We start from the raw sequence: 11,642 nt of genomic DNA, 5'->3' as shown, positions 1-11,642 counted from the left end.
TATTGATCTGTTATTTGATGACAGTAAATATAGATAGTCTTCCTCTGCAAATTAGAATGCTATGTTATATATCTATAAACTGCAGATATTGATGTATTATTATTATTATCAAACCCATTTCTTGAAATTGAAAATTGTATTGTGTTTTTATTGCTTGGATTGAGATTTTGATATAGATACGCATCTCATCTGTGTTCTGCTGCCTGCATCTAATTCCCCTTGTGCCAACAACACGTGGATTAATTGGGTAAAATATCGCATCAAAGAAATGTTGTCATTATAACTTTTTCATTCAAAATCAATGGAATTGTCACGATCTAAGTAATTATAATATCACATGTTGGAAGTTTATGGAATCAAATTCATTACAACCTAATTGTAAGAATTTTCCATTAGAAAGTTTCATTATAACCAAAACTGCAGATTAACTAAATCTCCCAGCACCAGTGGATATAGTCAAATCCTAGATTTAACGATGCCAACGATGTGATCTTCAACAAGATAAGGTCCTCTATGCATCTAAACTGGAAAAATACTTGACTTTTTTGGATGTATTTGGATCAAATCCAACAATTGAAATTCCGTCGGTCAAATGTACAGCCGAGTCCAGAACTAGTTTTCTGCAGCATATTTTGGTCAAACAAAAAGACTGGCAAGTTGAGTAATTTGAACGCATTATTCAGCCATGGAACCTATGATCTCATTTCTATTACCTTATATAATAATGTTGAGGGCTCCCTAAAAACTATTTCAAGAGTTCTTGTTTAAATTTAAGGAATCATGGTTTCTATAGTATTTTGTAAGGTCAAAAACCCATTAAAATGAAATAACATTTAAAAAGAGAAATTGAAGTGTCAGGGTATATATAGACAGCTAAATTAAAGTCCATAGAAGCATTATGATGCAGGCTTTCATTTCCGAATCGCTGAATCTCGAACCACCATATCACGCGCGCGCACACACACACACACACAATAATGACAAATTAGCTACGTCTATCTCTTCTTTGAAACAATGAAAAGTTGTAGCAACCAATTTAACAACATTGAAGGTGTGCTAAATCTTAATCTTTGGAATTTAACAACATTGCCTTTCTTTAGCATCCAATTATGAATCTTGTAATATCTATCTAAAGGAGGTAGGTAGTTGTAGTTGTAGTTGTATATCCCATCTCTGTTAGGAAAAAGACTTACTCTAGATTCTTGTCACATTTAATGGTTTGTAGAATCTCAATATTCCAATGTAAGCGTTTCCTAACCACAAAGAGTTCCTTTATTACGAGGGTCTTTCCCTCCATATTATGTGTTCCAATAGTTATTTCCGATCCTAAGGAATTTGGAACTAAATGGACATCCTACAATATGTCCATCGAGCTGTCCAAAACACTACACCTTGATGATAGCCAAATACCCTGGTTTTTCAGTTGGCAAACATATATAGTGGCATCCTTCAAGGCAATGTGCGGTGGCAAACAAATTTTAGCGACAAAGCTACTTTTCTAGCCAACATATACAAATGTTTATTTCCCCCTAAATTCGTGGTGTGCATAGTTTCTCTTGTGATAGGAATCTTACACCTTTGCGTGACTCTTTAGAGCACCAAAGTGTCCTACGATTCCTGTGTTAATATTATAGATAATTTGTTTGGGTCAAACAATCATAATCAAGTATATAATGTTGCATGTAAGCCAAGAGTATTGATTGAACCATCCTCAATCTAACATGAAGGGACCAAGTTGCAATATGCTAATAACATGGCTTTTGTTGAACTTTTCGCACAACCCATTCATCATTTTCTTTCCTAGTTGAATTTTATCCTAAACAATAGCCAAGGGGTCTAACTAGTTCATTTGGACTACCCAAAACTTGATGCAAATCGTATATTATAATGGGTAAGACTTTAAGTTATCATAGTTAAAAATGCAACCCAACAACTAATCCATGTAAAGTGGGAGCATCCATTCTCAATAATCTTTGTCATATGCATAATTTGCATATGCTTGTCCAATGAAAATCTTGTTTGTCGTACATATTCAACCATGACAAAGACAAGTTTACACTAGATGTTCCGTGCACTATAATAGTAGATGACTTGCAATAACACATAGCAATACGTCTTCATGACACAAAATTGTTGAACTGATTTGTTAATATGTCTCAATTCACCATTAATGGCCTATGAAGATGTGCTAGAGTGGTAAAGTCAAAAAATTAGTCGACACAGTTTTGAGCCAAAACTTGACTTGGCCTTTGGTGATAATTCACTTGGATCAACTTGTGTTTGGTCACACATGAATCCTGTTCTAATATTAGTGCTTGACAATCAGATTTTGTTTGCTGACAATATTCTGTTGTTAGGCACGCCATTTTCAATATTCTTGTGTTATTTGCCTGTAAATCCATATGCAAAATATATATCAACTCTTATTTATGTCAACATCCATTTACATTTCTCTATTGAGAGGAGGTATTAATTATATTATAGACCATTTCCTTAAAGAAAGAACTCGTGCTTGAGGCAGCTGCTGTTAATGATCATATAAGTCTCTTCTTATGTATAAATGTTACCTGCAAAGGGCTCTTAAGCTAAGTATTTCAAGATTTGCGGAGGCAGGAAGGACTGTTTTCAAGTGTTTTTATCTTCAGGCATAACAAAAGTCTGTTCAACATACAAATTTATGCTTCAAATTTTATGGCCAAAATTGATCTTTCACGTAGTTCTTACTTCCAGGATTTAATAGATACAATCAAGAGAATAAAGAGTTTACTGTCACAAAATCCTCCCATCTCTACGAAAAATCTACACAAATTTGTGATAATTAAATCTAAGTTCATTTTGAAAAACCATTGCTCAGAGTAGAATCATCCTCCAGTTTCTTTTCCCAACTAACACATCGTTGGCTTCATTTTCTTTAACACGTGAAAGAGACTACCAATATATCACGTTTCAGTTTTTCTGCAGCTTCTTTGTTTGGTTCTCAAGTAAGCACTCTTGAAAACCCTTCTCTAGAGCTTCTTTATCAAGCTTTTTCCCAATGAACACGAGCTTGTTGGTTCGATTCTCATCAGGTCCCCAAGGTCGATCAGTACCACCCTCGAACAAAGCATGCACTGCCTGCTTGTAAGAAAAGACATCACATTCAGAAAAATTCAACTCTGGCCACGGGATATTTTTTTTCTCATCAAAACAAAATAGTTTCTGCATTACCTGAAAAACAAACCTTTGCTCAATACCAGCAACAGACAAGACACCTTTGCAACGATAGATATCATCTGCATTACTAGATAGCAATGTCCCTAGCCATGCATTTATCTGCAAAACATTATTGACGTATATCCATAATGGTAATCAGGAAAATGTTCAAGAAGCATTTAAATCATCTTCTCATCACTGTGTGCTAATTAATTATAATTACCTTGTCCAAATCTAGAGTTCCCTCACAGACAATGCTGACAGAGCCAACACCAGAGTCATGTACATGATGATGGTGATGATGCTTTGAGTGCCCAGGATCATGATGATGGTGATCTGCATATAACCAATAAACAATTATGAGATTAAGATTAAGCACAGGGTACAAAAGAACAGCTCCTCTGCCCAAGATACTAACGATCATGGTTAGAAGCAGAATGCTTGTGTTCCTTAGCTTCCTTTTCCTCCATGATGTCCTTCTCGATTCTTAAGAGAAACACCAACAATAATTTCCTTTTAGTACGTTAATACAGAGTAATCCAGTAACTGGACATGCATACACTGATTTTGCACACGCAAAGAGCCATTTAATATATAGCCATGTCAAACCTTTCAAGAGAAAATCCTCCTATACCCAGTACATAATCCATATCGACTTCACCGTACTTTGTCTGCTTTACATGTGCAATTTCATTGATTCCCTACAGAATTGACAGTAGCGTTTATAAGGGCCCATACCATAAACACAGAATAGTCAAAGGAGCACAAAAACATTCAAAATGCAGCATCTCACATACAATAAGAAAGTTATATCAGAATTCCAAAGAGTCATATGCCAGACTTGTCTCTATGCATTCTTGACAGACTGCATATTCTCTCAACAAGGAGACCAAACCCTAAAAGGCACATTTGGTCCATCCTAACTGTATTCTTAACTAAAAGAATCAACGAACTAGAAAATTCACCTTGATACGCTGTGCAAGTACTTCCAAATCTTCTGCACTCACAAGATCCACCTGTAAAATCATAAGACAAGGTTGAGACAAAAAATCCAACAAAAAATAGTCACACATGAATCAGCGTAAATAATTCTTCAAAATATTCGTAATAAAGGACCCAACAAACATGGAGCTGGCAATCTCACAACTTCATAGAATGACTCAGAATTCAAATCATGTAGTGAACCATATGTAGCTTTCCTAACTTTAATGTTGACCTTGTTCAAAAGAATACGATCAGCATAAGCAATCTGTTGCACTGCTTCATTCACAACTCCTTCAGGTTTCTTCTCATCAAGATGCTGGGGTGCATGTTTTGCATCCACTAGAGTCAGCACACCATCTAGTCTAACATGAGGAGCCAAGCTCTCCTCCATGTAGAAAGTTTCAATAATAGGTGCAGGGTTTGCTAGACCTAGGACATTCAAAAGAAAGACATTACTAACATGATTCTTATTATTAGACCCGAACATGCATATCTATGACAAAGGTTCCTTAGCTAGTATAAGTCGACAAATCCAACCACATAAACAATAGCAAACTTCCAATTTTATTCTACTCGTACAAACATAATTTTTCCATATCCTGTAATTCATCTACTCATATAGAAATTATTGTTAGGGTTTCCACTGCAAGATTTATGATATTTGGGCATTTTTACATAGTAAAAGTAACAAGAATGCACAACAGTAATTCTGACACTATGGCCACAATACTTTTTCCATTTGCATCTCATGCCTAGACCTACTGTTTTGAGCATGGTGAGCATCACAACGAAATGATCTTTAATGAATATATAAACAGTGATGCAGATAAACATGACAAAGTATTCTCATACCAACAAGGTTTGGGTAAACTTTACTTGCTTTAAAGTAATAGAGAGGGTGATTAATTAAACCCTTATCGCATTACTGCTTCACACTATATGAGGAGAGTAAATTATATTGGAGGACACAAATAACCATCATAATTAAAGAAATTCTCCTAATGGGCGAGAGGTTTAGATGTCACTTTACTGAAGTTACACACGAATAATACATTGAACAGCATTCTGTTAGCATTAGTTACAATTTACATCGCATGCAGGTAATTATGTGGTCATCTCCACATTAGAATTATTGTGACGCAAGTAGAACTGTTAGAGGCACACCTATAATCAAACCTTACGTAATTATGCTGATTCATACATGTAAACAAAACTCTAAATAAACCTCTAAATCTGGAGCCGATATCATAGAAACTACTAAAATCTTGAGGTGAAACCCTAATAATGGATGAGCTGTGAATTTCTCTATATCTACCCTAATAACAATACGACACATAAAAAATGTTACAAACCTGCCAATGATTTGATGATGAAACATGCACAATGAAAATTAGGCTTTATGATACAAACTAAACACCCAGGAACCAGATCATTTTCAGGCAACATTAGATTTACACAACATAAATTATTTACAAACTACTGTACCTGTAGTCTCAATAATAATGTGATCAAACATATCCCTTTTTGTGTTTATGAGCTCTTCAATCATTTTCACAAGGTCACCCCTCACAGTACAGCAAATGCATCCATTATTCAGCATCATTATATCCTCTTGTCCAGATTTTTGTGCAGCAACCAGGGAGCCATCTATGTCCACTTCTCCAAACTGCCAATAATTTGACATTGTTTAAGTCTCAATAAAACACATATCAAGTTCAAATATTACAAAAAGAAAACCTGAACATTTTCAAATATTAGAAGCTTCTTCGAACTAGCATATAAATATAAGAGCATCACAAAAAGCAAAATTCATGTATAGTTGGAACATCTTCAACGCATTTATTGCTTCAGCTGAGTATGCACCAATAAAACAATTCTAGAACAGTATTGTTATTAGGATAGGTAGAGAGAATTTTTCTTACTGCTTCAGGATACAAGAATTCTACCATCTAAATCATTTAAAAATACACATGGAAAACTCAACACTTGAAAACTTTTTATCAAACATATAAGTTGGATACCTCATTCTCGATCACAGCAAGCCTTTTTCCATGATCAAATTTCAAGACATAATTTAACAGCGTTGTCTGCATTCAAATATAACAGCAACAGATTAAGAATCAAAAAACCTTCTGAAGAGAAAAAAGGTCTAGCTTCCAAATTAAAATTTGAGTGAGAATATGTATAACAATTCATAGCAGTAAGAGAATTAAATAGATAATATAATCATAAATATATATTTAGTAGTAAGTAATAGCAGAAGTTAATTAAATTATCAAATATGTACACAATGCAAGAACTTTAAAGACCATATCATGAAGCATACACTAAGGAGACACAGCCTACTTCAAATTCATGGATGACCTTAGCATTAACATTATTCCAGAATTTTTGGAAAATATAGAACACTGCCTCCACTTCAGAACCTTGTAGAATACCCATTCCTTGCAACTTTACAACTATGACATCATTTTGAGAAAGAAAGAAAGATAGATACATTAACATCTTCTAAGACCAAATTTGGCCCAGGAGAGAGATGCAACAAACATGAATCCATGTCTAAAGTATGGAAAGTGACAAATCTAACTCCTCCCTTGTAATAAATTGTTTAAGTCAGGATTTCTAATTTTCTAAGATATGATACGCTCAAGTCATGATCTAGGGGTTTAGTCTACATATCTTTCATTACTAGTAGTCGAAATGGCAGATACAAGTAGGTAATTCAGAAATTTTGATAGAAACCTTTCTTAGCCAACAAAAATAAAAAATTGTAGGAAAAATACATAAACAATGAGGCCAGAAACTTAGGAAATGTTGAAAACCATGGCAATGTAGCCAACAATAATTAGCTGCCTTATGTCACAATTTCTGTTAGCATAAGCAGGTGTTAAGAAAGAGAGAAACTTAGGAAAACTGAAACATATAGGTGTTTCTCCAGTTATGAATATAATTAATCAGCTATGAAGAAAGAAGAGTGTAAAAAATTAAGCAAATAGTTTACATTATCTTATGTCAACAATCTCTCTCTGTCTACAGAAGGAAGAAACTTAAGAAAGAAAATTACAACAACGCTAGCAATGGCAGTTATTTGCTACAAATAAAAAGAAGGGGGGGAATGAATGAAGCATGTAGCTTTCCTGACCAGAATATGTGAATAATTTCTGGTTGTGTAAGGAATAAAGGACGATTTTAATGACAATAATACAGATGCGGAGGCCATCAATGACAGTGGTAGACTATGAAAAAAGACAAAGAAAAAAATGAAGTGAAAATAAAGTTTTGAGCTAATTAGCTTTTGGGAATACGGTAGCAAAGCGGTTTGAAAAGTAGGAAATCTGGCAGGAGGATAGAATCGCCAGGCAAGCGAAGTGGCAGTAATCACCTCTACAAAGGAATTTCAGAGGACTGAGAAAAAGAATTAAGTGTTTAACGAAATTCCTGGCTCAACTATCTCTTTAAGGACAATCTTTAGGAAAGAAAAATGTGCTTAGCTTACCTGGATATGTCAACAATTTCTGTCTATAACGGCCAAATTTAAGAAAACAACTTGGTCAAAACACCATCAATAACCGTCAAAATAATCTCAGCAAGAGAAAAATCTTCACGGTGATCTGAGGAAAGAAATGTTCAAGTTGGATTGCCTGAATTTCATAAAGACGAAATTTCATAAAAACATAAAGGCGTAAAGACAGAAAAGGATAGTGATCTGAATAAACGCGAGTTGTTTAGCTAGTTAGCTTAGCTTATCTGAATAATTGCATTTCTTTGTAGATATATAAAAGGCGAGATTGAAGTGATTGAGAGAGCGCAATGTGAGGTGACGGCAGCTGACAAAGAAACACGGTAGAAAAACAGTTTCACTTGCCTTCCCAGCACCAAGAAAGCCAGTAATTACTGTCACGGGAATTCTATTGTCATCAACGGAAGACTGAGGAACAGGATCCTTCGAAGAACGTGCTGGTGATGAGGAAGAGAAGGCTCTCTTAGCTGTGCTATAAGAACCAGATACAAGAAGAAGGCCACGATATTGTTGAACACTGGATCTTGCTTTGGCGATGAGTGGGAAGAAAGGCAGCCATAGCCATGGCTGAGAATTAGATAATGATGGTAGCGATGGTGATGGTGATGGCCACCGTGATTGCGATTGCGATTGCGATTGTGACTGTGACTGTGATGGTGATGGTGAGATCAGAGAAGAGAAACAGACGATCTGTTGTTGTTGTTGTTGTTGTTGTTGTTGTTGTTGTTGTTGTTGTTGTTGTTGTTGTTGTTGTTGTAATGGAGACATATGAGCTCTGTGTAAGAAGGAGGAGGAGCTTCGGAGGGCTAAGGAAGAGGAGGTCTTAGAGAAGACGAAGAAGAGAGCGCTCGCCATTTCTCTTTCCTCTCCTGTCAGTTCTCTCGATCTTCTTCTTCTTCTTCTTCTTCTTCTTCTTCTTCTGCTTCTTGAGCTTCTTCTGCTTCTGCGTCTTTCCTTCTGTCGTCGATTGGGGGTTTTGCAGAGGAGAGGGTTTAAGCTAGGGTATTATTATAATTTATTATTATGAGAAATATCAAACTCCCAAAATGCCCCTCCCTCCATTTCTTTACGTATTTTTATTATTATTAAGCTTGGTTGATTGCTTGAGCCTTGAAGCTTCCTTCACATTGGTGACATTAGACAACATACATACATACTAATACCATATTATATCATTAACCTCCACGTGGGGCCTACACCTGACCTTGGCAAAGAAACATGATCCATAACTAGGGCAAATCCATACTACCCGTTGGTTGAAAGCACATCGTATCTTATTGCCATAGCTTCATCAAATCCATAAGCGATCTTGTTGATGACCTTCGTCAATGATAGGCCAAGATCATCAACCAGTTAGTTCCATGTGTTTGATCATCCAAGTTTTGCTTTATGGGGTGTTGGCTTAAGGAAAACGTATAGTTGTATTCTTGATTGAGCTTCGGATTGGAACTTAGCGAAGACTACCTAGAGCAAACCACATCATGTATGCACAATACCCTAATCAATAGTAAACTTAGGATGAAGAGACTTCCATAGTATGATGTGAAGCATTCATGATCATCCAACAATGCTTCCCATTATCAACTACCACATGTATCAACATTACACAGCATATCAAACACCCCAACCCCACCTCTTAGGCAAATACAGGTTATCCACTTGAGCATAGAAATGACCTCCAAAAATATACATGAGCTACATGTGATGATGTCACGATGTTACGCATGTGCATGTGAAACATGAATGTGACCATTAAGGACCTAAACTAGGGATCATGGGTTTGATTATTGAGTAGGCGTATGTATGTATGATTCTATGTGCACGTGAAATGTTGGGAATTCGGTCCCTCCGGATGGGATCCGAAGGAGCGGGATCGGACGAGCCGGATGAAGGAACCGGATCCGGAATGGTTTTGGATGAGACCTAGAAACCGGATCCAAGGACATATTTGTAAATATGTTAGAGTAAGCCCACTGAGGCTATATTTGTAAATAGCCCAAATGTCATATAAGTATAAATATGACTTAGGGCAATCACTTTAGTGGGTGGTAGTTAGAGTTGTTGTATACAGAGAGAGAGAGAGAGAGAGAGAGAGATACAGAACTAGTTTTTTGTTGTAACCACCGGTTTGGCGAAGACATAGAGCTCGAGATCGTTGCCTCTGAGTCTCACATTGTATTCCTCCTCTCATAATGATAGTTGGAGTCCGTGGGCTCCCGTGGTTTTTCCCGTTTAGGGTTTTCCACGTAAACATCATGTGTCATCTCAATTTCAGTTTGCTCTCTTCCATTCCTTGTTGAAGACTCAGTTGTTGCCGAGCGTTATTTCCTCACAATCTAGTATCAGAGCGAACAAAGGAAATGGAAGAATCGTTAATAGTAAAACCTGTGTAAAATACTCAAATTTGCTAATAATAATTATATAAAAATAGCTTAGAAATTGTTCCTCTAATGGGGTTATGCAATATTTCAAGTCATGACGTGGATCTTTTACCGGACAAGATCAATGCCACGACATGGGAGGTGATGCACATGAAGACAACGACGTACATTCGGTGCTTCATCGACATGACCCTATATAACAACTACAATGAAGAAAGTAAAGCTCATGTACTCTTGGAGAAAATCAGCACTATGCTAGAGAGTAAAAACGTTGTAAATTTGGTTTCGGTATTCCGGAAGTTAGTGAGACTCCGATACCAGGACGGATCCAGCACGACAGAGCACATGAATGCATTTCAGGGCTCATAAATCAAACAACTTCGCTTGAAGTACCTCTGGCCGACAAGGTACTTGCATTGCTCCTGCTCGGTTCCCTCCTGGATAGTTGGGAGACACTAGTTGTCACTTTGGGCAACGCTGGGCCGGAAGGACTGGGAGTCCGGAACTTATCCGAAGGCCTTGGTCACGGAAGATGACCATTACCGGGGAAGAGGCCGGTATCGGAGTCCACAAAACCGGGACAAATCAGGGACGAGGTCGAAGTTAAGGGGGAGGCCTACTTGCTTCTACTATGGGAAGTCGGGGCACTTCCAGAAGAACTGTCAGCATTTTCGGAAAGAGAAAGGAACCAATAGTGCCGATTCGAAGAAGGGTTCAAACCGGAACGGTTTAGACTGGAAAGGCTCGGATCAGAAGGGAACGTCGGCAGTCGCGACAAGTGAAGAAGAACGGATGCTCATTACCGAGGAGAATGAGTTAAACCTTGTCGGTGATGAGACAACGTGGGTTGTCGATTCCAGAGCGTCATTCCACTTGACACCGGACGGAGATACTTCTCATCCTACACAACCGGTGATCACAGTTGTGTCTGGATGGGGAATGAAGGGACCTGCCGAATCATCGACATAGGAGATGTGTTTTTGATGACATCAACCGGATGCAAATTGTTGTTGAAAGAAGTTCGACACGTTCCGGAGGTTCGGTTGAACCTGATATCAGCCGGTCGGCTAGATGATGAAGGCTACACAGGTAGCATCCGGAATGGAGTCATGTAGTTCAGCAAGGGAAGCTTGATTGTGGCTCGAGCCCAGAAGATCAACACATTGTACATGATGCATGCCTAGATGTGCCAGGAAGAAGTGAACATCGCACCCGACATTGCTAGTGAGTTGTGGCACAAGAGGTTGTGTCACGTGAGTCAGAAGGGGATGAAGAGACTTGCCGAAGTCAATCTCATTCCGATGAAGGATGTGCAACTTGAGAAGTGCACCGATTGCTTGGCCGGCAAGCAAAACTGACTCTCCTTCCGATCAAGACCACTAATGAGAAGGAATGCACCACCGAAGCTGGTGCATACCGATGTGTGTCAAGTGGACACGGAGTCACATGCCGGATTGTAGTACTTTGTGACGTTCATAGACGACCACAACCGGAAGTTGTGGGTCTCATCGTTGAAGGATCCGTCTTCGGGAACTCCACGCAAGAGTGGAAAGAGAAACCGATCG

General features: G+C 37.7%; 1 protein-coding gene across 1 annotated transcript; it reads right to left on the bottom strand.

Annotated features, from left to right (window-relative positions):
* Positions 1-2,663: 2,663 nt before the first annotated feature.
* LOC147862036 (uncharacterized) lies at positions 2,664-8,551 on the bottom strand. The gene is made up of 10 exons (XM_087323053.1): positions 8,042-8,551; positions 6,198-6,263; positions 5,662-5,842; positions 4,409-4,605; positions 4,158-4,208; positions 3,802-3,893; positions 3,611-3,678; positions 3,416-3,528; positions 3,208-3,312; positions 2,664-3,114 (listed from the first exon to the last, which is right to left on the bottom strand). Exons 1-10 carry the CDS (start codon positions 8,549-8,551, stop codon positions 2,947-2,949), a joined length of 1,551 nt encoding a protein of 516 aa, XP_087179179.1. The 3' UTR covers positions 2,664-2,946.
* Positions 8,552-11,642: the final 3,091 nt, after the last annotated feature.

The sequence above is a fragment of the Azolla caroliniana genome, unplaced genomic scaffold (assembly GCF_043228905.1).
Source record: "Azolla caroliniana isolate FFs.n. ecotype wild unplaced genomic scaffold, voAzoCaro1.0.p SCAF_7, whole genome shotgun sequence".
Classification (NCBI taxonomy): Eukaryota; Viridiplantae; Streptophyta; class Polypodiopsida; order Salviniales; family Salviniaceae; genus Azolla; species Azolla caroliniana.
The sequence above is the reverse complement of the archived record's forward strand: the minus strand, read 5'-3'. Positions and strand labels throughout refer to the sequence as shown.